Below are 27507 nucleotides of genomic sequence, written 5' to 3'. Positions count from 1 at the left end.
TCCCTCTCATTGTCCCAGTCTGTCACCCTCCCCCTCCCCTCCACGTTTCAGGTAAAGGGGGACAAGGGAAGTCAAACATCATTATTCATTTTTCATTATCATTGAGCCTCCAGGACCTTAAAAGTTGAAGGAAATGAACTTGAAGTCGTCACTCCCATTATTTTTCTACTAAGGCTAATTTTATTGATTCAGTTGGTCTTGAGAGAAGCTGAATCTGAGAAAACAGCAGTCATAGGAAACTAATAAGCTAACAATTGACTAGTTTGACTTACTGGAACAGTCGCTGGCTGCCCCTCGCCGGCCCACCCACCCCTTCCTGGCAATCACTTATCAGACCCCGGGAGGGGGCCGGTGCTCGGGGATCATTCTGATGCCCGTTCTGCCGGCGCGAGGAATGCTCCGTGGTGTCAGTGACCAGAGCTTAGGACACTGGAATTTTGCATTTGTTACAGCAGCAGCTGTAACGAGTGGCTGCGCCGGCCGAAGGGCAGCGTCCCCGAGCAGGGCGCGGCCACCACTTGGCGGCGATCGCTGGGGCGGCACCCGAGCTCGGCCCTCGAGATGGGGGCGGGATTTTAGAAAGAAGCCCCGACTCGGCGAGTGGATGGCCGGGCGCTTCCTCGCAGCCTCTGCAGCAGCCGATCTGTCTGCCCAGCGGCGCTCCGGCTCCTAGACTTTGTTCCTGTTTCCTCCCGCGCTGCTCGCCAAAGGCACCGGTTACCATGGTGAAGGAGAAAGGTAATTATAAATATCGATCCCTGTGCATGGCTGCAGAAGTTGCACTGGCGTTGCAGGGCTGGGCCACCTAATGGGAGACGATCAATGGAAAGCCAGGCAGACATGTTCTGGGTGTGAGAATCTGTATTGTGAAGTCCGGGTTTGCATAGAGCAGAGACTTACTTCATTAAGAACCTTTCATTTAGCCGCCGCGCGTCCCAAGAGCATTCCTATTTCTGGAGTGTTTGCACAGCCGAGCTCCCAGGGCGTGTGTCTCTTTTGATTGCTATTGCATTTGGAATTTTTGGTTGTGTTTGAGATTTGTCTTCCTGCCTTCATCCTAGCCTTCACTCTTCCTCGCTTACCCCCACCCAAATCAAGAAATTAATGAAGATGTGTAATGAAAGGGCCCTTCTACCAGGTCTAGGCTGTGTTGGGACCTGCCCAAGCTTAGCTCAAAGTTCCAAGCGGTCGGTCTTTAAGGTTCCAGGTGTGCCTCTTTAATAACCTGTCATTTTAGCGGCATCCCTAATCACTCCTCCAAACACCTTAAAAGATGGGTTACTCGTCAAGGGCGGCAAATCATGTCTTAAGAATGTGAAAAGGGAGAAGATGGTCACGCTCTGCACAGGTGTATAGTATTTATGTACTGGGCGTGGTCCGAAATGGAAGTTAAACTTTTCAGAATTGAATTGTTATTCAACTTATTCATTTGTCTGGGAAATGTAAAAGAGCACAACAGTGTTTGATTTTAGTTATCCAAGTAATATATAAATATGTCTTATGTTAAGAAAGTGCAGTGTCACAGGAGATTAGAGAGTGAAAGATGAAATCCCCTTGCCCCTATCCAGTTCACTTTAATTCCCCCTTTTCTCTTGAGGCAAAATTGTTAATAGTATGTATCCTTTGAGAACTTATAGAAGGAATAAGATAGATAGACAGAAGTATTAAAAAAGGATCATTCTCTGGTCATTTTTTTGTGGCTCGATTTTTTTTTCTTAATAATATGTCTTCAGGACCTTCACTACATGATTTGAGAGTGTGAGTAACCACCACTGAATTTTGCTTTTTGGTAAGCTTGGATGTATTCTGCCACATTTCCTGACTGTGGACATACTTTTCTCCATAAACACAGATGTCTGCTCTTTGGGCGCTGTCTTCAACATTTCCGTGATTTATCTTTGTCTACTTTCTCTTAAAGCCCCTATAGGGAATAAATGTGAGGTGAACATGCTGAACTCAAACTGATCCTTATTGTTGGAAACTCAATTCAGGTTTATTATACTAGTGGATGGATGGAGGAATAGGATCATGACAGCTAATCATGTTAGGGCCGCACCTTAGCACAAAGAGAAACAGCTTCTGGTCAGTCCATTCTGCGCCTATGTATCTTTCATAAATCACAGGGTTTAGCTTTGGTTTTACACTGACTAAGGGGTAATTGAATGAAATGCTTTAGTGACAATAAAGGTGCTTCTAATAATATTTCCTCTCTTTTTGGGGTGCTACCAGGAACCCTAAATAAAGACGTTGACATTTAATCAAGGTCAGGTCTCTTCATTTTTACCTCCCTGACAACTGAAACAACCTGACTCTGATCTCTACTGCTAATGGTTTTGAGTTTGTTTCACCAATATGAGTAATTTATGAATGATGGGAAAGGGGATTGCAAAGGTCACTTCCCAATTCCATCCCCCAGGGGCCCATGGAAGCCCTGGACTTGCTGTTCATGGTAAATGTTTTATAGGTCAGTAGTCCCCAAATAGCAACTCTTCTTAAGTCATTAGAGACTTCCCAAAGCTTGGATTGCCTGGGTTCACATTTGCTTTACAAGTCAGTAACCACTTTCTGACTAGAACACTTTGGACAGGCCACCAGGAGGTCACATACTAGTATTATCTAAGCCCTTAGCCACTGATTAAAGGCTGTTCCTTTTCTATTTTGAGGTCCATGTCAGTCTCCACTTCTGCCTCCCAGCTCCCTGAGTGCATTGACCTCAGTCAACAGCAGGGAAAGGCAGGGTTTTTGGTGGGAAAACAAGGGCTTCCATGGAAAGAAAGGAATTTCATTAAAGCTTCTAAAGCCAGAAGGGCACAGGAGCGCTTGCAGTTCAGGCATTCATCCTAGACCTGGGAAAACTGGGCTTCAGAAAGGGTTAGTAAATTGCTCAAAATCACGCAGCAGGTAACTGGACTAAATTCAGGTTTACTATACTCGTGGGTGGATGGAGAACGTAGAGGAGACTTGTCCTCTGTGTTCCATCAAAGGAGGACATAGCTCAGTGTCTGCATTTATCACCCATTGGCCCCATCTCTAGAGAGGAAACCTCTCAGAAGCAACCCTGTGTCTCTATCTTTAATTTTCTAGTTCATAGCTTGACACCTGCACGTCATAGATTCTCAGAGTTGAAGCAGGTTGGCCCACTGTCAGAGCTAGATCTGGAACCTGTGGCCTCCTGATCATGAGATTTTTCCAGTACACTCTGCTTCCTCTTGCTTCCAGAGAGTTCCAGCTTCTTCCTTCCTCTTGGGGCAGACACGAATCAGCCTGGAGCGAGCTTGCATCATGGTAGCATCCATCCTGAGGAACCCGGGACGTCTTCTGAAGGAGTGACGTAGTTTCCCTGTTGCTCATCACTTGGAGATGGGTTAGGTCACGCTGGTCTGTGCCGCCAGTTTCTCTCCTGGATAAAGTTTCCATGACACTGATCAAAAGAAAGTCTGCTGGCAGATTACAGGTCTGCAAGTGTGGGATGACATTGGCCAACCGACTTTGACCCTCATTCTCTTCTGCTCTCCCAGCCAGACGCCCACCCACTTCCAGTCACAGACCCTTGTTGATATGGGAATCTTCATGAAATAGTTGTTTCTCTGTTGCATTGAAGGGCATCTTAACCTTGCTGTGTCCTGTAACAAAGAGGCAGGAGAGATTTTTGTGGGTTTATCAGTCAATATCTGTCTTCCTGAATACACTTTCATCTACCCAACTCCAGTGGCCTAGTCTACTCATTAAAAACTTTAATTCTAGCTTATGTGTGTCCTAGTGCAAGTTTTAAAAATAAACATGAAGGGGATTTATTATTTCTTAGGGTTAGAGAAAACAAGTATAAGCAAATATTAGAGATTAAGTTATGTAAACACTCGTTTGTTTAAATAATAAGGGAGCTTAGGGTTTGGAAAAGGTTTTATCCTTCATGTAAGAAGGATAAAAATTCAGCAGTGAGGGAGGCACATCACGGAAAACAATTCTACAGCTGAGCACATCATTTTTTGTTTGTTTTTTTCCCGGAAGTTTTCTGCCACTGTTAGATGACCCAACTTGCTTTTAAGGTAGTGAAAAGTGAAAAGTGTTAGTTGCTCAGTTGTGTACAACTCTTTGTGATCATGGACTGTAGCCTGCCAGGCTCCTCCATGCATGGAATTCTCCAGGCAAGAATACTGGAGTGGGTTGCCATTTCTTTCTCTGGGAGATCTTCCCAACCCAGGGATTGAACCCAGATCTCCTGCATTGTAAGCAGATTCTTTACCATCTGAGCCAACAGGGAAGCTCTTTTAAGTAGACTAGGACCCAGTGAAACTCATTCTAGCTCATCCTTGATGGAGAGATGTTCACCATCCACCTGACATCCCAGTGTATGGGACGTGTATGCACACACACGCACGCGCAGACAGACACACACACACACACAGTATCGGACACGCACACTCACAGAGTATGGGACACAGACACACACACATGGGGCAACCTTGTTTCTTAGCAGCTTCTAAGAACAGTGGTGTGCTGGGACTCAAATGTGTCCTACAGACGGGCACCAAAGCCATCCTCTTAGAATGCTGATGTCACCATATTTCCAGGTGAAAAACCTAAATGAGTGACAAGGTAAACTTCAACACTTCCTGCTAATCATTGAGGATTCTCTCTAAGTCCTTAAATTACCTCCTCCCTTCCCCCATCTAAGCCAATCTTGTTTTATTTTTAATATTATTATTAAACCTGCCAGTTATTGAAATAACTTTGCACTGACAGCTTTATATACATCACCTCTAATCTCTGAGCCCATTAGGGTCAGTGGCACTCCTCCCTTTCAGTAAATGAGAAAGAGGAGATTCATGGGAGTTTAGACACTTGCCAGAGATCACTAAGCCAAAAAGTAGAAGAGCTGATTTTCTACTCAGGCCTTTCTGGCTGCAGAATCTGCACTAATTGTACCTATGCTCCAACTCCCCCCCATTTTTTCTATTTGAATAATCATGGATATATTTTCCATCTCCATCATGGTGTCATTCTGCCCCTCCTGCCCTGTGAGAAATACATATTGTCTCCTTTTACATATTTGCCCATGACCTAACTCAAGTTCTGCTTCCTTACAATGGTTTTCAAAGGCCCATTCCTTCTGTAAATTCTTCTCAAATTACTCTGAGCACCTAAGTCAACACCAGAGAAATTAAACAACAATCTATCACCTGTACGACTTAAGAAAGGGTGTTCATCTCTCCCTCAGGAGTTGCTGACTTCATATACCGTCTTATGAAACAACCTTTAGAATTGCCAAGTGTTGCTGCCTCTAACGGTGTCTGTCCTTCCGCCCCATCCCACTCCTCCCAAACACCCACACCCACACAAGCACTCCCCACTCAGGAGCGTGCACACTGCCTAATGTAATCGAAACCCATTTCTCTTCCATCCTCGGGGAAGTCTGAGAACAGATTGCTCTCTGCAGTGTGATAATTCATCATCCATTCGAGTCACCTCCCAGGCCCTATATTGGTATAGACTAGCTCCTCCTAGAGTCCGTTTCCCAACCCTGCTTTCCAGGTGGCTGTTTCGTATCCCACCCTGACCTGCTCCTGGAACTGTCTAGGTTGTTCATTTTTCCTTAACTTGAAAAGTTCCAAGTTTTTCAAGGGGACACCAATGACAAGAACATTTCCTAAGTAAAATCTAAAGGGAAACTATTGATTTAAAGAGACACCACGATGCTACAAGCTTCAGAATACATTTTCTGGATTACTGGCTTACACAAACATCTCAGTTGTGAACTTTGCATCTTTAGAGGGAGCAGAGATCCAGTTTTGTCACCATATTCTCCTGGAGAGGGGGAAAAAAAAACCCAAGTGTGAATTTCTCTTACTGTTTTATAAATGAAATAGTACTACTCTCACCAGGAAGTCTGACTCTGCCCCACTTGTCTTCAGGACCAAAGGGCTGTCTAGATGATGGGATTTCTAAGGCTAAGGGAAAGAACTTCACATTTTAAAAAATCACAACAAATCTTTGCCCTCTGCCACCTACTCATTAATATCCAAAGAAATGCTTGTTCAGAGAGAAAGAGAGGAAAAAGATTTTGTTTCCACAATTAGAGTTAAAGCTGACTATGGAAAGACATCTGAGAGAAGGAAGGAAGTGAAGTGAGTCGCTCAGTTGTGTCCGACTCTCTGCAACCCCATGGACTATAACAGTCCATGGAGTTCTCCAGGCCAGAATACTGGAGTGGGTAGCCTTTCACTTACCCAGAGAGAAGGAATACATTGATTTAAATTTACCCAGAGCTCTTGAGAGCCATCTTCAGCTGATTGGGCCACTTAGACGTGGTTCTGCCTCTTGTTTCTCTGATGACCTGGTCGGGTGACCAGAGAGGGTGAAACAACCAGTATTGCTTCACAGAAACTCTTTTAAAGAACAAGAAATTAACTTTCCAAAGTCCTGCAGAAAAGATGTCCTAAGTGAGACCCAACCCACTGAAAGCAAAATCTTGGCAGTGATTCTCTGTGAGGAGGGAGCCCCTTGATGTCATCATCATATTCACTGCCCCTGGGAGGCAAGCAGGAGGGTCCTCATAGTGCTGGCATCTCATATGCCAAAGCCAAAACACTGAGTGTTTTCCTGAGCCAGCATTAGAGTGTCAGAGGACTTTTCAGAAGGTTCAGTGATGGGTGAGTGGTGCAGGATTTCTCCCCATTGTGGTTGAGCCTGCTCTGGGCATACCACAGTGGAAACCAGCCCAGCTTCCTATTTCATTGTGTGTTGGTCTGATGGTGACTCATACCGAGAGGTATGTTTATCCCAAACTGACAGGAGCTGTGTAGTCAAGGGCAAATTTTGTTAGCAGTGGGGGAGGGTGAATATTTGTAGGCATGACCTCTTTTCTCTGAAACATTGTATTTGTGTTCACAGTGACATGATTAATGCTATTATGGTCTACTGTGCCCTGGGGGGCACCAGGGGTGAGTTTCTGTGTCCCATTTCAATCAAACAGGCTGACTTTTTTGAATACTTAGACTTAACCGTGAAGATGCTGGCTTTCTTAAGCTTTCAGAGAAATTACTGTCTAGGGCAGTGATTCTCAAATGTTAGCAGACATCAGGGCCACCTGGAGTTTGGTCAGAGTGGGGATTTCTGGACCGTGGTCCCAGAGTTCTGATTTAGTAAATCTGAGGAAGGGCCTGAGGTTTTGCACTTCTGGCAATTCCCGAGTGATGTTGATGCTCATGGTTCAGGGACCATACTTGGACACTATCCTGGTTTCTTGTTCGTAAAATGATCTGCGTTCTAGGCAGAGAAGAGAGAACTTTTATAAGTAGCCTCTCTGCTCTCTCTTGCCAGTTTTATCTTGCTTATAATGCAGATGGCAAAGTCAAGAGCACTGTTTTCATTTTGACTCTCTTGCAGCATAGGACGAAGCTTCAGTTCATAAAATGGAGACCTTCTGTGAGCCTTGAGTGACCAGGAGACTGCTGTCAGTATATGACACTGGATGTGCAGGGGGTGGGCAGGGTGGGAGGCGGGGGGAGTTACAGGGCACTTTTTCCTGGGAGTGAGTTGGGGCTCAGCTTGGCTTGAGGGAGTCAAGACACAAATGTACCATTCTGTAACCATCACTCCTAATTCTGAAGGGTTAGTTGAGCACTTTTACTGGGGTTCATAGACCTCTTTGGAATCCTTTGGTTAGAGACAGTTTCAGGAGCTATCTTGACTCACAAAAGCTGCAACTGTTTAGTTTCTAATGTGTTATTATTAAATAACACATTTAATAAAATGTGTTATTAAAACCCCAAGCAGTTTTAATATAGACCATTGCATTGGTCTATATTCTTGTTGTTGTTCTATATTCTGTTGTTCAACTACAGATTGTTAACAATCTGTATTCACAATGCTATTTAAAACACTGTGAAGGGAGAAATTTAAGAAAAATTAAAAGAAGCAGAGAATGGTAGAAAAAGATAGCAAGGTTATTTCATACTGGAGTATCTGGAGGGACATGAGAGAGAGGGCTGTACCCCTCAGAAAAATGGCAGGGGCTGTGGGTTCCCTGGTCTGTGGAAGGTCCCCCAAGTGGCATGTGGGGCTGGAGGAGTGTTGCTGGATTGCTGTGCACCATCTGGGGGAGCCCTGTCTGGACAGCTACTGGGGATCAGTTTTGGGGCTGACAGTGGGAATGGTATCTGCTGGACTAGGCTCAATGATGCTCTTCCTGCTCAGCTAGAAGATGCTGCCAGTCCTGACATATGTGAAGAGCCCAGCCTGAAGCAGTGAGCCATAGCAACCGGTGTCTTGAACGCATCACAAATTTATAAAGGTCTACTCTCTGCAAGGCATTTCGAGGGTAACCTAATACATGGAAAAGGTCCTGCCTTCAGCAGATTAATGAATTAGCCAGTGGTGGGAGGGGTGCTGATTGAAAACAGAAGCCACACAAGGTGATCAGTAGGAGTATCAAGGTATCCTGCTGAGGTTCAAAGGAAGGAAGAGTTAGTGTTTCAAATGAATCAGAAAAGGCTTTACAGAAAAGCCTTTTTTACAGAAAAGTGTTTATTCAGCATTTAGGATTGGTCTTGAAGAGTTCTTCAGGGACTCCCCTGGTGGCTCAGACAGTAACGCGTCTGCCTACAATGTGGGAGACCTGGGTTCAATCCCTGGGTCAGGAAGATCTCCTGGAGAAGGAAATGGCAACCCACTCCAGTATTCTTGCCTGGAAAATCTCATAGACAGAGGAGCCTGGTAGGTTACAGTCCACAGGGTCGCAAAGAGTCGGACACAACTGAGCGACTGCACTTTCTTTTCTTTTTGAAGGGTTCTGTTAATTTCTTCCGGTTAGGGTTGGTGTTTAATTCAATCCAAACCCATTATACATTGTCTGCTCCATGGTAAGTATTCAGTGAATGTTGAATGAACTGACGAGTGAATGAAGGATGTGTATGGGTAGAGAGATGGGTATTCTTAAGTGTTTATTCAGAGCCTAATAAGAGACTGGCAATCTGGGTACAGAAACAAAATGCAATTCTTGACCTAAAAGCACTCACATTCTAACAAGGAACATTAACACAAAAATAAATAATTAGGATACAATGTGAAATGTATGCAACAGAGAACTCTTTAATGTGGGACTGCAGTGCAGAGGGGGGAGGGTGGTTAATTCTCCTGGGAGGTCATGGAAGGCTAGGCTTTGAAGGATGAACAGGAGTGCAACAAATGAATAAAGGGGAAATGAGAGAAAGGTTTCCAACTGGCAAAACAGAAGCAGTGAAGGAAATGCAGCCAGCTGGGTTTGGCAGGAACTACCATTAGTCAGGAGGTACTGCAGTAACCAAGGGTAAATGGAGGGCTTTGCAGGTCAGGTTGAGTTGAGGATGGATAGAACCAGAGGTTGTACATTCAGATGCCTCTAAGAATCAGGCAGATGAACTAGATGAGCGGAGATGGGGACAGATAGGACAGCAGGGCCCTCTCAACAGGAAAAGCCGCTCTACTGCTCTATCCTGGTTCACACGAAACTAGGAACGGAGGGATGTGGGCCACGGGGCCAGACCTTCCAGTTTGCAAGAGTGACTAGAAATAGGGGTTTTTATGTAAAAATCTCCAGATGCTTAAAGTTGGCAAGTGATTCAACTTTCTCTTAAAAAAATCTTCATGTAGGCCAAACAAAGCATATCTGTGGGCAGGACTCAGCCAAAGGACCTTCTGATTGTGGTCTGATTGTGGTCTGATTGTGGTCTGTGCTCACCAAGCCTACCCACAATAAGAAACACATTTTCACACAAAAAGACTAAAGATTTGTGCACTTACACATGTAGATGGTTAATGAAAAAGTCATGTGAAACAATACTTAGCCTTTACTCTCTGCTCTTTTCTAGTCGCCTTTATTTTTTTTTATTATGTGGCTCTGTGGTGAAGAATCCACCTGCCAATGCAGGAGACAGTAAGAGATCTGGGTTCAATCGCTGGGTCGGGAAGATCCCCTGGAGGAGGAAACGAAAACCCACTCTAGTATTCTTGCCTCGGAAATCCCATGGACAGAGGAGCCTGGCGGGCTACAGTCCATGGGGTTGCAAAGAGGCAGACACTGAGTGACTGAGCACACAAGTTGGTCATGATTCATTTTGGGTCATTGGGTCAAGACCAGAAATTTGAAAACCATTGGTTTAGAACATCTGCATCAAACTACTATTGGATGAAAACAGAATAAGGTACTTCCAGGGGCAAGCATGTTTCCATTCTTGACACTTAAAATAGTGCTTAATAGATACATTTTGATTACCTTGAATTTCTTCACTTACAACTAGAAAAGTTTTGACAGGATGATTTCAGAATCTTTTAGTGGTCTAAAAGACTAGGTCTTCTAGTGGTCATTTAATCCTAAACAGAAGTTGACCAAAATTTGGTGTCATCTTCTGGGGTGCTTGATACAGTTAAGAATTGACCCAGCTATTAAATTCAGAGTAAAATGCTACGTGGCTGAAGTTCAGCAGAAAGTCCAAAGGAAGCCCCCATTCAGGACTCACTAGCATCTAAACCTGATATTTCTGGAATGCGTTTTTCATTTAGAAGAATTTCCCCCTATGATTCCACATCACCTCTCTTCTGTGACCATGCTCACCTGGTCCCCTTGGTTGTACATCACAGCCAGGGAGAGGGGAACAAGTTCAGGGCTTGGGCAGTCTGTGAGGTACCATGTCACCCATCACCAATGCAACAGCTATTCACCTCCATTGGTTGGACATCATGTGTTTATATAGCATTCAGTATGGACCTATCAGAGCACCTCGAGAAGCATTAAAACGTAGGGAGGAAAGAGACCACCCCTCTCTTGGGGCTTCCCAGGTGGTGATAGTGGTAAAATACCCACCTGCCAATGCAGGAGACATAAGAGATGTGGGTCCTTAGGAAGATCCCCTGGAGGAGGGCATGACAACCCATTCTAGTATTCTTGCCTGGAGAATCCCGTGGACAAAAGAGCCTGACGGGCTACAGTCCATAGGGTCTCAAAGAGTCAGACACGACTGAATGACTTAGCACACATGCACCCCTCTCTTGGGATATCTGAGAGATGATCTGTCATTGCAAGGCTATTGTGCAGCAGGAAAGGGATGGTCATCCTTTGAGTTCCGAATGTGTCTGCCATCACTCCTATCTTGAGTCAGAGGCATTCCTGCAAGATGCAACAGGACTCAAAAAGAGCTCAGACTATAAAACAAGAGTGCAAGAGAGGCTTAATGCCATTGAAAGGCTCAGCCATGATGGAGAGACCCCTAGGGAAAAGTCGTGCTTACTATGAAAGCCCCAGGACCACAGGGAGGCAGCGATATGATAGCTTTGGAAGACAGGTAGGCAAAAAAGCCAGCTGAGAAGCATGAATGAAACAAGCAAGGCCAGACAGGGAGCAGCAGTCTGCTAGGCCAGAGAGTGTCCGATACAATATTACCTGTGCACTGTCAGACCAGCAGGAGCAGGTTTAAAGATGAGATGGAAAGTCCCCTTGTTTTTACAGGACCTGCGTGTTGCCTCCCTCCATTCTCATCTTCACATGGGCGAGCGGCCCCCTCTGGAGTTGTGGAGCCCACGGCCTGCACGTCTTTCTTCCCCAGAGGCAGTGATGCCAGGGAGCGAATGCTGGGGTTGGTATCAGTTGAATCACGACTCCCCACTTTCCAGAGGATGTAGAGCCAAGCACTTCACCTGAGTGAGATTCTGTTTCTTTCTTCAGTGAAAATAGCAGAGAACACCCACTTTTCTCTCCAAGTGTGGAGGTTTGATAAGTTATCTGAGATGTTTGAGCACTGCAAAGAATTATTGGTTAGATCTGCAAAAGAAAAAAAAAAAACCTATGATGGATTGTTCATCAGAAACTAGGCTAGTGTGAGCTGTATGCTCAGTCACTCAGTCGTGTCTGACTCTTTGAGACGCTATGGGCTGTAGCCTGCCAGGCTCCTCTGTGTCCATGGGATTTTTCAGGCAAGAGTATTGGAGTGCGTTGCCATTTCCTCCTCTAGGGGATCTTCCTGACCCAGGGATCAAACCCACATCTCCTGTGTCTCCTGCACTGCAGGCAGATTCTTTACCCATGGAAATGATGAAGTCTAGAAGAAAAAAAAAAAACGGTACAAGAAAGGCACTGTATTCACAGATTGCACTGTAAGTTCTAGTACAATGATAATGACATTCTCAATGTGTAAGCACTAACCACAGTTAATTAAAAATTTTTTAAAAATTAAAAATTAACTGTGGTTTTGCCATATTAGAAAGAACAAGATGTTAACAAGAAGTGGCTGAGTTGGTATAAGAATGTAGCAGTGAGAATAGCAGTAAGACTTTTGTAAGACCAAGAAATGTAGTGATGAAGTCCAAGAAAAACACCAAAAGTTGAACATATCTTCTTATGGTGCGCACCGAGTGGTTGGGAGGAGAGGTAAGGCAGGCAGTTATCATCATGCAGTCTCTGAGCTTTTCATGTATATAAGCCTTCTTAATGTCTTAAACTTTGATATAAAGCAAAACATATGGGAGAAAACTCATACTACCCATCTCATATCTTTATTGTCAAGATTCATTTCAATGAGATAACATGTGTAAAAAGCTCAGAAATGTTAATTGAAGATCAGTTGATCTGTAGAGAAAAGTAGGGTAGGGGCACAGCCCAGAGCCAAAGGGAATGACCCAATATTCCTTGCAGAGAAAAAGAAACCTAAAATGTAGGCAATGAGAACTAAACTTGTAACTGAGCAGAGAGGCAGTCAATCTGCCTGCAGCTGGGGTTTTCCGGAGACACACACAGGTTTGGAGCTGAACTGTTGGAACCCTTCCCTGTTTACATTCATCTCTTTCTCGTTTGTCCCTTGCAGTACAATTGCTGCATTTACCTTGATAACTTTGTAAGATTATCCCCAAAGCCTTTGGGATATTTTAAGTTTGCCTGGAAGCAGGAGCCCTGCAGCCAGACTGCCCAGGGTTCTGATCCCGACTCCACTGTTAACTAATTGTGTGACCTGGAGCAAGTCACTGAATCCTCCCCCACTCCCGCATGCCTCAGTTTCCTCATCAGAAAATAAGGATATCAGTAGTACCAACTTCATAGGGTTGTTGTGAGGATTAATTCAGTTAATATTTATAAGCCATTTAAAGGAATGCCCAGGGGGACTTCCCTGTGGTCCAATGGTTGGGAGACTTCACTTTCCAATGCAGGGAGTATGAGTTTGATCCCTGATTGGGGAACTAAGATCCCACATGCCTCACAGCCAAAAAAAGAAAAAGAAAACAGAAGCAATAATGTAACAGATCCAATAAAGACTTACAAACTGGTCCACATCAAGAAATCTTAAAATAAAATAATGCTTGGCACCTAACAATTGATAATGTTAGTTGCTCAGGTGTTTTTGCAATCCATGGACTGTAGCCCACCAGGCTCCTCTGTCCATGGAATTCTCCAGGCAAGAATACTGGAGTGGGTTGCCATTTCCTACTACAGAGGATCCACCTGACCCATGAATCAAACTCGGGTCTCCCACATTGCGGGCAGATTCTTTACCATCTAAGCCACTAGAGAAGCTCACAGCAAGAGCTCAGTAATCGCTTGCTCTTGACGCCATTATTATTATTATCCCTCTGGACTGAGTAAAGCTGTGTGTGAAGGGGCCACTGTGTTCCCTGGGATGGAGTTCAGTGAGCAGATTAGTTTGAGGATGCAGGCAAGTGAACAAAGCTGAATGGGTGAGTTGAGGAACCACCCATTCCTGCTCGGCCGTCTCTTCGAAGTTCACCTCAAGCCGAGTAAGACTGTGTACCTTTTTGTCATGAGACCCTGCTCTGGACCACACGCGTGGCTTCCCGTGGCCAGTCATCACTACTGTCCTGGGATAAAACATCACTAAGGACCTCCCCCGGCTGGCTCCTTGAGCCCCACACCCCCTGGGCAAGTGAGCTGCCAATCCTAGTTCATTTTCACCTTGTGGAATGAAACAAGATGTCTGATGATAATTTGGTGCAGGGATGTGTGGATTTTGTAAGAACAGTTGTTCTGAAAAGTTGGAGGCTAGAAGCCGGGTGTGCCCAGGATTCTTGCCGAGGAAGCTGTCCACCCACCCTGCAGCAGCCCCTGCTGGCTCCTCCCATCATCATGTCATGTCATGTCATGTCATGCTCTGGGGACAGGGCCCTTGTTTAGCCTTTCCAAGGCTCTGATGCCACCTCCGCTCCTGCCTCAGGTCAGTTCAACTGGAAATTGCGCTCCTTTGTGTGGTTCTCATTCAGAGAGAAGCTTGGCCATAGTGGATTTGAAACTGGCCCACCAGTAAGCTCATTCCTTCAGCTTTTGTTTTTGTTTTCCTGAATCAGAAATTTAAGCAAGTCTTGTATCTTATGTCATTAGTTGGGTTTATTGACATCTTCAGAATTGATAGAGACTAATTGATAGAGACTGTTGGCAAACACAAGGCATTTAACCAACTTTCTATGTCACCCAAAGGCTGTTACTATGGAAAAGAGACAGAAAACCAGGCTAGTATTAAGGGAAAGAACACACTGATCCCACATTTATAGAGCACAGACCTTGTGCCAGGAACTGTGCCAGACCCTGGGAATACAGTGACAGTAACCTTTTAATAGAGGACAGAAAAGAAAGAAAATGTATAGGTGGTGCTAAGTTTAAAGCAAGTAAACAGAGATGGGGGGAGTAGGCAGATTCATTCTACCTGGGTGGTCCCAGGAGAGCTCTCGGAAGGTTGGCATGGGAGCTGCTTTAGGATGAGACGGGAAGAGCAGGAGCCAGTCTGCAAATACCTGGGGGACGAGGCTTCTGGGAGAGCAGAGGGCAGGAGGAGATCTTGAAGTAGCAGGAACTGGAGCTTGGAGAGCAGTGTGAAGAGGGCGTGAGAAGAGACCAGACTGGTAGGTGGGCTCTGTGGGCTACCCTAGGGCGTCTTGGATAACGCAGCAGAAGCTGCCTGGAGGCCTTAGTTGGTGGTATGATCTGCTTGAATTATGCCCTTAAAAGTTGCTCTGTAGCAAAGGAATTGAATGCATGAGTCAAAAGCCCACACTGTTTGAAGACATAAACTCTGTGCGTTCTTCCCAACTGTCCCCTAAACCCCTCCTAGCACCCTACTTGGTGAGGAACCAATTACTCAGAAATTACTCAGACGTACATCCTCTTGTTTCTAGTTTTCTGGCAAATCTCCAGTGTTGACATACCTCTAGGCAAGTTGTGTTTGTGAAAACTCCCACATGAGAAGTGAACTGGGTCTGATGGTATCTCATTCAATTTTTTTTTTTTTCTTCTAATGGGCTCTTTCTCAAGAAGGCAGCAGAAATGAAGTGATAATGAGGACACTTGTCAGAGTGGGGATGTGTTGGTGGAAAACAAAGATATACTTTAGCAGAGAGGATTCCATGCCTTAGTAAGGGGTGGGGTGTGTGGAGGGTATTGGAAAATCCTTGTTTGTGCCTGTACAGTTTTTCCTTCTGATTACTGTGCTTATGTTGAGAAGCTGAGACTAACAGATGCAAGTCAGACCTACTATTTAAAATAGATAGAGACAGAAAATAGATTTGTGGTTGTCCAGGTTTGAACAGGGGAAGGGCTTCCAGGTGGCGATACTGGTAAAGAACCTGCCTGCCAGTGCAACAGACATAAGAGACGTGGGTTCCATCCCTGGGTCAGGAAGATTCCCTGGAGAAGGGCATGGCAACCCACTCCAGTATTAATGCCTGGAGAATCCCATGGACAGAGGCGCCTGGCAGGCTACAGTCATAGCGTCACAAATAGTCAGACACAACTGAAGTGACTTAGCACGCATGCACAAGCAGAGTAGGGTTGGGGTGTGACTGCTAATGGGTGTGGGATCTCTTTTCGGGATGATAAAAATGTACCAAAAAATACCAAAATTACAACTTATGGTTATGGTCACATAATAATGTGAATGTTCCTAAAGACATTGAGTTGTGCACTTTAAATGGGTAGATTTTAGGATATGTGAATTTTATGCTGTTAGATTTTAGGATATGTGAATTATATGCTGATAAAACAAAACTGCTATTTTGTTTTTATAAGTTAACCTGAAATGATGATACAGAAAGTTATAAGATTCATTAAGCGCACTGAATATTCACTGGGTGTTACCCAGCAGAAGAGCATGTGTCTGTTGCTAAAAGTCATAAAAGAGCAGAGTTGGAAATTCAGCATATTTGTGTTTCAGGTGGAGCACATGGTTATCTATTTATGATCAAGGGCCTTAAACTACAGCTCACCATATTCCCTCACTGAAACACTGTGGGGACCATCATGGCTTCCCTTTGGTGCATGCTCACTGTCTGTTGGGAAAAGTGCCAGGCACTTTACAGACATTAACTCATTTATCCTCATAAGTGTCTGAACAGAATTTATCCCCATTTTACAGATGAGGAAAGTAAGGCTTGGGGAAGAAAAGTAACTTGTTTCAAGATCACAGAGCTACGAGGGGTGGAGCCTGGATTCACATGAGGTCTGTCCGACCAGAATCCAGGTTGTGGTCATCTCACGGCTGGAGGGGACCCCTCCCTGAGAGCCATCTTGTCCTAGCGCATGGCTCCCAATTTGCCTGCACTGCGAGCTGCGAGATGGTCCTAACTCAGCACCCAAGAAATAGGCTAACTGTACGCTGATACTATCATTCATCTCCAGACCTCCTTCCCGGGGAGGTGAGGAGGCTGCAGAGTCTGGTGCTTAGCTTACCCTGCAAGGATGTCCAGGACGAACCTTGTTCACTATCTTCTATTCCATGTTGCTCTTTGCTCACTACGTTTAAGCCAAACCAGGTGTCCTGATGGGCCCCAAACATACCCCATCCCACCCCTCCGTTGTCTACCATGCCTTACTCTTCCTTCCCACTCACTTAAATCCTGCCTGCTACCCTTTCTTAAGGGTCCAGCTGAGAGGATACTTTCATCTTGAATTTTTTTTCTGGTTTCTCACTTTTATTGCAGCACATGATTTACTCTCTACCTTATATTTCCATTTACATTCTTTCTCTTTCTCCATCTCTCTGTCTCCTTATCTGTCTGTCTCTCCTTTCCTTCGCCTTCCTCTACCTACCCTACCCTATTAAACTGTAAACTCTTTGAGGCCAGTTTCTGGGATTTACATGAATATCTTGGAAGAAGGGCTGTCACTTTCACCTTACATTGCTTTTGCCCATGAAGCCTCTGGGTCAGAAGGCCGCCCAACAAACTGTGGCTCTCCCACCTCCAGGCCTGGCTCCCACCCTCCCTCCCCTTAAAACATTCTCCCTTGTCACTATTCACCTTCTGCCCACACTATGGTCTCAAATTCCCCTCCCTCCTCCCTGAAACTTTCTCCAGCTGTTTGTCCCAGCCTACTGCATGCTTCTCTCTTCAGAAGTCCTCAGTCGTGTCCGACTCTTTGCAACCCCATAGACTATATAGTCCCTGAAATTCTCCAGGCCAGAATTCTGGAGAGGGTTGCCGTTCCCTTCTCCAGGGGATCTTCCCAACCCAGAGATCAAGCCCAGGTCTCCGGCACTGCAGGCAGATTCTTTACCAGCTGAGCCACCAGGGAAGCACTCCGAAGTCCTAGCCTAGGACAAAAGACTGTCCTACCCTCCCAGGACAGCACTTTCTCTCTGCATTGATCAGCTCCCCAGGGAGCGCTTCCTGTGTGCTGTGCACGTCACTGGGGGGGCCTGGGTGGTCTGTCTCCACAGTTCCCCAGAAGGCCTGGGACAGCACAGCACACACAGCGCCGCTCACATGGTCATTATTTGTTGACTGTAGATAAGAAGTTATTTCCCAAGCGTTGGAATTCAGGAGTTTCAATGGAGGTGTTTATTTAATGTCTCTCTGTCCTCTCCTCCGGTCCCATGTTGAACTTCAAATATATTTCTTTCTTTCCCAGTGATAGATTTTACTCGGTCTGAGCTTTGCTCAACTTCAGGAAATAATCTCTTTTCTCCCACTCCTGCGGATGAATCCCTGAAGTTAAATGAGAGAATGATCAAACCACCCAGGGTCAGGTTTTCTGTCACCTGGGTGACTAGGAACATACCTGGCAAGGTGACATGTATAGATTCTGTGTGTTTGCCTTTTCATGCAAAGGTAACACTGGGTGGAGTTATGTCATACAGAAAGCCTGAACAAGTCAGAACTTCATTTCTGGAAGGAGCCTAAATACCTAAAGAGCAGTCCCAGCGTTTGTAAGATCATGTGTGACTCTGCATGTTGGATGCTATGAATTCAGGTCCTTCGCTTTCCTCTTCCCCTTGGGTGTGCAGACTCCAGAAAGACCCGGGGAGAGGTGATGGTGTGTGTTTATTCACACAGAGCGGGAGCGGGAAGGCCGCTTCGGAGAGGATTCAAATCTCGTTTCTGAAATTTACCGCCATGTGAATTAAAAGCCTCACGTTGCTGTTTCCTAGCAGGCAAGCCTCGGGCACACTGCTATGTTAGTAAATGTGTAACAGCAGACTCAGGGAGTAGGCACAGGGCAAAGCCCTGATTGGTTAAGTCTGCTGGTTTCCGTGGTGTAAATACCCTCCCCATGGCTGACGTCAGGCTACTAAGATGAAGTCACTGAGCATACAGTTGGGCAGAGCTTTGTGCAGCCAGCTATCTGCAGCAGGCAGGAGCCAAAGCAGCTCACCACTCTTGGTGCTTGAGCGCTCACTGAGGTTAATCTAAGCATACACACATTAACTATGTTCATTAGTTTGTCTAAAATACTATTTTTTAAAATTTTTTTAAAAAATTTATTTTTAATTGGATAATAATTGCTTTACAATATTGTATTGGTCTCTGCCATACATCAACATGAATCAGTCACAGGTATACATATGTCACCTCCCTCTTGAACCTTCCTCCCACCTCCCACCCCATCCTACCCCTCTCGGTTGTCACAGAGCACCAGTTAGAGTCATAGAGCATAGAGTCCCTGAGTCATAGAGCAAATCCCCACTGGTTATCTGTTTTACATGTGGTAATGTGTATGTTTCCATGCTACTCTCTCAATTTGTCCCACCCGCCCCTTCCCCAGCTGTGTCTGCAAGTCTGTTCTCTATGTGTGTGTTTCCACTGCTACCCTGCAAATAAGTTCCTCAGGACCGTCTTTCTAGACTCCATATATATGCGTTAATATATGATATTTGTTTTTCTCTTTCTGACTTACTTCACTCTGTATAATAGGCTCTAGGTTCATCATCATTAGAACTGACTCAAATATGTTCCTTTTTATGGCTGAGTAATATTGCATCGTATATATGTATGACAGCTTCTTTATCCATTCCTCTGTTGCTGGGCATCAAGATTGCTTCCATGTTCCAGCTATTGTAAATAGTGCTGCAATGAACAATGGGGTACAAGTGTCTTTTCCAATCAGGGTTTTCTCAGGATATGTGCCCAGTAGTGGGAATGCTGGGCCCCCTGGTAATTTTATTCCTAGTTTTTTAAGGAATCTCCCTGCTGTTCTCCGTAGTGGCTATTTAAATACTGTTTAACTAATTAGTAATTCCGAGTGCACTAATAAGTAGAAGCAGCCAAAAATCAAAAAGCCAAACATGGCTGGGAAGCATCCTGGCCCTGAATCAACTTCTTGGTTCTTTGTTTTTTTAAACACCTCTCGTGTCTGGATTTGGAGAAGGCCATGGTGGTTTCAGGCCTAAAGTTAAACCCCATCCCAGGACCCGAGGCCTAAATGCTGATAGCCTGTGACCCTCAGTCTTCATCTGAGTACCCTCAATGGACCCAGGGGGACCAGCATCCCTCCCAGCCTCAGAGTCAGCACAGAGGTGACTCTTCCAGCAGTCCAGAAAGATGTGGTGTTCTGGCAGCAGGCTTCAGGCTTAAGTCACAGCCCAATTTTTCGACTTGATCCGCTTCTAAATGGAATTGCTGGTGCAGGGACAATTTGAGAGCCCTGGGTGACCTTAAAAGGCTGTATCACATTTCAGCAGGGATTTTTATTATACTTTAGAAATTCCTGCTCATAGGGATTAGTGACTGCCTCTCTCGACATTCAGCTGACTCGGGCATCAATGTGTCAGGCCGGCGCTGTGGGGGCGCCCATGAGAAGATGACCTCCCGTTGTCTCCATTTCCACCCTGTGAGGTATTCTTAAGCCCTTTTGTGTGGCCTCGGGGAAGTGGAGGCACATGGCAGGAGATGCAGGACTGGGAGTCTCCTCATTCCTAACCCACGATCCTTTCTAATTACTGTTCAAGAGGAGAGGTGGGGCTTTATACCCATGACTGGGCTCCAAAGTTAAATCACTCGGTGCTGTCAGAGATGGACTAGGAGAGGTCAAAGAAGGGTGTTGCCTCAGTGAGTCATCTCAACCGAAAGGTGTGTCGAGGGAGTCAGTCTTTTAGAAGCAGGAGGATAAGACACCCAAGCTGATGTTAAGCCCTTTCTAAGATTAACCTTTATACGTAAAAGGCAGCAGTAGCCTGGCAGGGTAGAAGCATCCTATGATTTACACGGAGGAAATTTCCTAGCTGAATTTTTATAATCCTAGCACCTCTTTGCCTTGGGAGAATCAGATTAACTGGATTAGAGCCTGGGCTGTTTCTATAATCAGGATCCCAGCTGCCCCATGGCTGACGGTGTCTTTTATGTTGGGAGGAATAGCAGAGGCCTATGGCATTGGCTCAGAAAAGAAACGGCAGATACTGGGACCTCTTACAAGTGGAAAGCCCAAAGTGGCAGAAAGTTAGAGCTGTCCGACTCCTCGCTAGGAATGTTTGTGCTAAGGCAGCCCCGTGCTTTGAGCCAAATAATAATCCTGATTACCAGACTAACGTGGTGGGAGAAAATTAGGTCACGGAAGCCTATTCAAGGGAAGGATCATTTTGGGTAACTAACAACACAGTAACAGTGGGTAGCTTCCTGTAACTACCACTTGCCACAGTAGGAAATGGACTTTTAGGTAAACTGTGAATTAAGCACTCTATGCATTTATTTAAACTCTTGAGTTTCTTGATTCCTAGGCTCAATAATAGTGCCACTCTAGCATAAAGAAAGGGAATAGGAGGCAGAGAGAAGTGGTAGGAGGGAGAACACATCTGTGTGATACGTGTTTATAATTAAGTGGGAACTGATGGGTAGAAGGGCTTCCCTGGTGGCTTAGTGGTTAAAAAAAATCCACAAGCCAATGCAGGAAAAGCAGATTTGATCCCTGGGTCAGGAAGATTCCTTGGAGAAGGAAATGGCAACCCACTCCAGTATTCTTGCCTGGGAAGTCCCATGAACAGAGGAGCCTGGTGGGCTACAGTCCATGGGGGTCGCAAAAAACTTGGATGCGACTGGTGGCTCAGATGGTAAAGCATCTGCCTGCAATTCTGGAGACCCGGCTTCAATCCCTGGGTCGGGAAGATCCTCTGGAGAAGGAAATGGCAACACACTCACATACTCTTGCCTGGAAAATTTCATGGACGGAGGAGCCTGATAGGCTACAGTTCATGGGGTCACAAAGAGCATACACAACTGAGCGACTTCACTTCACAAATTAGCAACTAAACAGCAACAATGCGGTAGAAGCTTAGAAAGTATTCTTAGTAGTGAAGCAGTCTCTCTGAAATGTAGACTCCCAGGAGAACAAGATTCCTGTCTTTAGGCAGAAACCAAGCTGACCAGTGGAATATCATTGTGTGATTGCAAATCTAGACCAGTCCTAACCGGAGACAATTTTCCAGCCCAGACCTCTGCTCAGAGCGGAGGCTGCAGGCAGGGTCCTCCTGAAGTCGGGTTGCTTTTCCTCGGTCTGTTCCCCTTCCCCAGCAAGTGTTCTTTTCCCGTAAATCGCTGCAGCCTGAAATAACTTCTTTTGGTGTTTGAAGAGCTATTTCCCATCTGCTTATTTACTAGCAGTGTTACCTTTGGGATTCTCATGCAGCCGGGTATTCAGCATTTCTGAACTGTATAATCAGAAACTAGTACATCACACCAGCATGGTTTCCGTCTAGGCTGCACAAGACTTTCCTGTGGAAACCCCCTACCCAGTGCTTCAGAGCCTGGGCTTTGGAAGTCAGAAGACTTCCTTGCTGTGTGCTCTTGAACAAAGTTTTGAACTCCTTGCTTTGGTATTCCGCTCTGCAAAACAGGAATAATGAAACAACGCCCCCTGAAAGGCAGTTGTAAGATTATCTGTGATTGCAGGGATAAAACACTTATGACAGGACCTCGGACATAGTAAGTATTCAATAAATTGTTCTTGTTGCAATAATAGAATAGTGTTACAGAGTGATCTTGAGATGTCATATGTTCAGGAGTCTCTAGCTTCATGGGGGGGGGTACCTCACTAGTGGTATTGAATGGTAACCTTGTTTTCCCTGATATAAAAATTCAACTGGGCACAGAGAGAACAGCTTAGTTTATTTGATATCAGAAGAATCCCAGACATCTGGAGAAATTGAACACTGAGCTTGGGATTTTGTAGGGTCAGGACTGATGCGTTGTAAAACAAAAGCAAACACAAAACAAGAGACAATTAAGTGCTGGACGATAGTGCAGGTGTTTAGTGCTTTAGGATTTGAAGGAGAATGAAATATTTTATGAATATAAACTACAGTGATAGCTTCAGATAAGAGCGAGGATGTGGACTAGGCCTTGTGTGTCATGTTGGATTTGAGCATATGAGGAGTTGTTTAATCACTCAGTCGTGTCCGATTCTTTGTGACCCCATGGACTGCAGCACGCCATGCTTCCCCGTCCTTCATCATCTCCTGAAGCTTGCTCAAACTCATGTCCATTGAGTCGGTGATGCCATCCAGCCATCACATCCTCTGTTGCCCCCTTCTCCTCCTGCCTTCAATCTTTCCCAGCATCAGGGTCTTTTCTAATGAATTAGCTTTTCGCATCAGGTGGCCAAAGTATTGGAGCTTCAGCATCAGTTCTTTCAATGAATAGTCATGATTGATGTCCTTTAGGGTTGAATAGTTTGATCTCCTTGCTGTCCAAGGGACTCTCAAGAGTCTTCTCCAACACCACAGTTCAAAAGCATTAATTCTTCAGCACTCAGCTTTCTTTATGGTCCAACTCTCACATCCATACATGACTACTGGAAAAACCATAGCTTTGACTAGATGGACCTTTTTTGACAAAGAAATGTCTCTGCTTTTTAATATGCTGTCTAGGTTGGTCATAGCTTTCCTTCCAATGAGCAAGCAGATGAGGAGAGGAGAAGTTATTCTAAGTGAGGCATATGTTGTGAGTGAAGGCAAGGAAGATGAAGATCAGGAAGTAGTCAGGAGGCCTCATCAAAGGAGGCTTTGTATATTTGTACAAATGGACAGCAGAGGACTTTAGTGTTTATCTTTCAGGTTGGCCTGAGTTCAGAACCAATCAACACAGTGAGAAGTACTTAACAAATGTAGTTCCTTCTTAAATATCTAAATAGTTATCATGGGTCATGTTACTGAAGATCTCTGAAATAGTACCAAGAACTTTAGATTTGATGGATTGGGACTAGGAGAAATAATGAAAGTTATTTTGTTTTTATTTGAATAAATTTTATTTTTAGAGCAGTCTTAGACTTACAGAAAATTTGAGAAAATAATAGTTTCCATATACTAGTTTTCCATGTGAGTAACATCTTGCATTAACATAATTCTTTTGTAATAGTTAATGAACCAAGATTGACACATTGTTAACTTAAGTCTGTATTTTATTTATATTTATTTGGTTTTTTCTCATGTCTTTTTCCTGTTCTGGGATTCCATCCAGGACACCATACTGCATTTAATCATCATATCATTTTCGGCTCCTCCTGGCTGTGACAATGTGACTTTGCTTCTTGTTTTTGATGATCTTGATGATTTGAAGAGTACTAATCAGGTTTTTGTGCAAAGTCCCTCATTTTGGGGATTTTCTCATGATTCGACTAGGGTTATGAAGTTTTTGGGAGAGAAGGTCCTGGGGGCAAAGTGCCAGTTGTCATCACATCATATCAGAGGTACACACTGTCAACATGATGTTGATTGTTGATGTTGACCTTGATCACCCGGGTGAAGTAGTGCCTGTCAGATTTGTTCACTGTGAAGGTTCTCTCCCACCCACCTTCCATACTGTCCCCTCTGGAATGAAATCACCAAGCACAGCCTGAGCTTAAGGAGTGGGGAGTGATGTCCACCTCTTTGAGTGACCTGCACTTCCAAGGTCACATTGAAGAAGAAAGAGCCAAGGTGCTGGGAAGTCTCAGCAATCTTGAGAAAGGGGTTGAAGGCAGGATTCATGTAGTGAGCGAAGGGATGACTAGAGGATGGAAGGGTGGATAGAATTTCATGGGGGATGAATGAGAGGGTGGGATCAGGATGACTGAAAGGTTCCAAGCACCAGTGATTAGGGGATTGTTTGGGTGTAAAGAGCACTGCGTTGGTTTATTGCCGACTCTCTGTTTCATGGCTGTGTCACCTTGGGTGAGTTATTTTGTCCCTCTGAGTCTCAGTCTGCCTGTTTTAAAAATGGGCTTGACTGTTACTGTTCTTCCTACCTCATAAGGCTCTTGTGAGAGTGACTTGAGATAATGCAGATGGAAGGGTTTTGAAAACCATCAAGCCAGGTGTGGTTTCAAAGGCTGGTGGAGAGAGTGATGCTGCTAATTAGAGGGAAGGGCACTTGGGAGGGGAATATATTACCTGGGAGACTCTGAATAGTTCAAATCAGTTCAGTTCAGCTGCTCAGTCACGTCCAACTCCTTGCAATCCCATGGATTGCAGCATGCCAGACTTCTCTGTCCATCACCAGTTCCTGGAGCTTGCTCAAACTCATGTCAGTTGAGTTGGTGATGCCTTCCAACCATCTTGTCCTCTGTTATCCCCTTCTCCTGTCTTCAACCTTTCCCAGCATCAGGGTCTTTTCTAATGAGTCAGCATCACGTGGCCAAAGTATTGAAGCTTCAGCTTTAGTATCAATCCTCCCAATGAATATTCAGGACTGATTTTCTTTAGGATTGACTGGTTGAATCTCCTTGCAGTCCAAGAGACTCTCAAGAGTCAGTTCAAAAGCATCAATTCTTTGGTGCTCAGCTTTCTTTATGGTCCAACTCTCACATCCATAAATGACTACTGGAAAAACCATAGCTTTGACCATACGTATGTTTGTGGGCAAAGTAAAGTGGTATCTTTTATTGGTGGGATCCAACATTCTCCTGTCGATGGTTTTTCAGCAATTTTGGAGTTCTTGCAGGAAAAGATGAGCACACACCCTTCTACTCCACCATCTTGACAGATATGAATAGTTCAAATAGCCCAGGGCAATTATAATGCATATGAATGCTGTCATGTAGGCTCACGATAGTCACCCACTAAAGAGATTTTTATTTCTAATCTGCTTTCTCAGATGTTCTGATTCTAGTGGTCTAGTTTTATGGTCTGTCCCCCCAGATAGGAGGAATTTAGATGAGGTGAAGCTGGTTCTGGAATATTAGGAAGGACTCCACCTAATCATTTTAGTTTTCCTCCCAAGGCCATAATTTCCTCTGTTTGAGGACACCGAAGGTGACCGTTTTCCTTAGTGATCTCCACTTCCTGTCCCAGTCTCATTACCTGTAATCGCCAGTAGGCGTTTCCAAAGTAACAGATTCTAATGGAACTGTGGCTCCTGTTCTACACTCGAGTCTCAGGGATAAGGCTAACCTGCTTTGCTTGACTTTGAAAGGCAGTGTGGAACTCACCTTAGGCTTGCAATAGATTGCCTTAACTGAGTCTCCAGAACCCCTCCAAACTGGAGTGGAGGAATCCCTTAGCCTTTTCAGGCAAACAGACTCTCGGCTCTTCATACACAGTCCCTCACTGTTAAGGAGATGTGCAACCATGCTTCAGGTTTTCCATAGTATTATTCTTATTGTAGCAACAAACTGATGAGCCATGGAAAATTTTAACTATGTCTGCCCAAATTCCAGGATGAACCACTGACTACTTGGTACAGTAGAAAGACCTGGGAAGTCCAAGTGCTAAGTGTACCTCTGCCAATAATTCGGGGCTGACTTTGGGCAAGGAATGTAAGCTCTTGGCTCCTCATTTTCCCCATCAGTAGAATAAGGAGGGACCACCCAGGCTCTGAAAGATGAAGCAATCAAGGAAAAAGTAGGAACAGGGCCAGCTGGCAAATAAGAGGAGTACGGAATTAATGTCATTTTTATATTGCAGCTGACTCAGCATATTTCAAAAATGTAGAATTGAGCCAAAGAACATACATTTGGTATTAACCAAACTGCCAAAGGAAGTTATGTAAAGCCTCTTTATTGAGCTTGAAAAAGGAGAGACATTCTTTTCTCTATCCTGATTTGGGTTGGGATGAAATCAATACTGAGTCTCTTTTGGTCTTTGGAGTCTGTCCTCTAACAAGCAAAGCCCATTTCTTCACAAGTAGGTGGTTCTGAAATGTGTCTGCCTTGGCTGATGCATGATGGAACAGTAAGTAAAATGATAAAGTCTCCACTCATCTCTGGGTGAAAACAGAGGTCATCTCTGGGCATGGAGGATTTTGCAGTGTAATATATATTTCCAAAGGGAAATGCTTGCAAAATGCAGATGCTGATCCCAATTCTGACTTCATGACTGGTGCCAGCCTTTGCCCTGGCACCTTTGTGGAGACAAAGGGGAGAGCCAAGAAGTGAAGTGATATTTTCCTTCCCTCATCATTACTCAGCATAGCCAGCTTGCTTAGTTATAAAAAATTCAAGTGTCAAGAGAAACTGCAGTGCAGTTTCTCATCCAAAAATGCATTCTCCCTCGTGGTCAAGAGATCCACTGTGTTCTATCTAATACTGTTTCTGAGATGGATGGTCTTGTGGGTTAATTTTTTCCACTCTAACTCTCCTCTGTAACTTGCTTCACAATATTGTCTGAATTCTATGGGGACAATCGTTCTGAAACTGTAGTATGTAGAATCACTTGAGGAACTTACTAAAATGATAGGTCTCCTGACTTTAACCCCTAGTTCAGTGGGGTTGAGGAACCTGCATTTTTATTTTTATTTTTTAACTTTTTATTTTTTATTGGTAATAGCTGATTAACAATGTTATGATGGTTTCACGTGGACAGCAAAGACACTCAGCCACACATATACATGTATACATTCTTCCCCAGACTTCCCTCCCATCCCAGCTGTCACATAACATTGAGCGGAATTCCCTGTGCCTTACGGTAGGAACTTGTTGTTGTAATCACTAAATATGTCTAACTCTTTTGAGACCCCAGGGACTGTAACCCGCCAGGCTCCTCTGTCCATGGGATTTCCCAGGCAAGAATACTGCAGTGGGTTGCCAATTCCTTCTCCAGGGGATCTTCCTAACTCAGGAATGGAACCCGAGTCTCCTGCATTGCAGGTGGATTCTTTACCACTGAGCCACCTGGGAGGCAGTACTTTATACGTTATCCATTTTAATTATGGCAGTGTGTACATGTCCATCCCAAACTATCCCTTTCCCCTATCCTTCCCTGCTGGGAATCATAAATTGGTTCTCTGAGAGTCATTTGTATCGTTTCTTTCTAGATTCCACATGTAAGGGATACCATACATTATTTCTCTTTCTCTGTC

The 27507-nt window shown here is 44.7% G+C and overlaps 1 protein-coding gene across 1 annotated transcript in view; it reads left to right on the top strand.

Annotated features, from left to right (window-relative positions):
• The first annotated feature begins 528 nt into the window (after positions 1 to 528).
• The window catches only part of ABLIM1 (actin binding LIM protein 1), a 185261-nt gene continuing 158282 nt past the window's right edge, over positions 529 to 27507 (top strand). Inside the window, exon 1 of the mRNA XM_065923392.1 lies at positions 529 to 738. Coding sequence (XP_065779464.1) covers positions 723 to 738 — 16 coding nt within the window. The 5' untranslated portion in view covers positions 529 to 722. The remainder of the gene's footprint in view (positions 739 to 27507) is intronic.

This window comes from Muntiacus reevesi, chromosome 2 (genome assembly GCF_963930625.1).
Source record: "Muntiacus reevesi chromosome 2, mMunRee1.1, whole genome shotgun sequence".
NCBI classification, from domain to species: Eukaryota; Metazoa; Chordata; class Mammalia; order Artiodactyla; family Cervidae; genus Muntiacus; species Muntiacus reevesi.
This window is presented reverse-complemented; position numbering and strand designations above follow the sequence as displayed.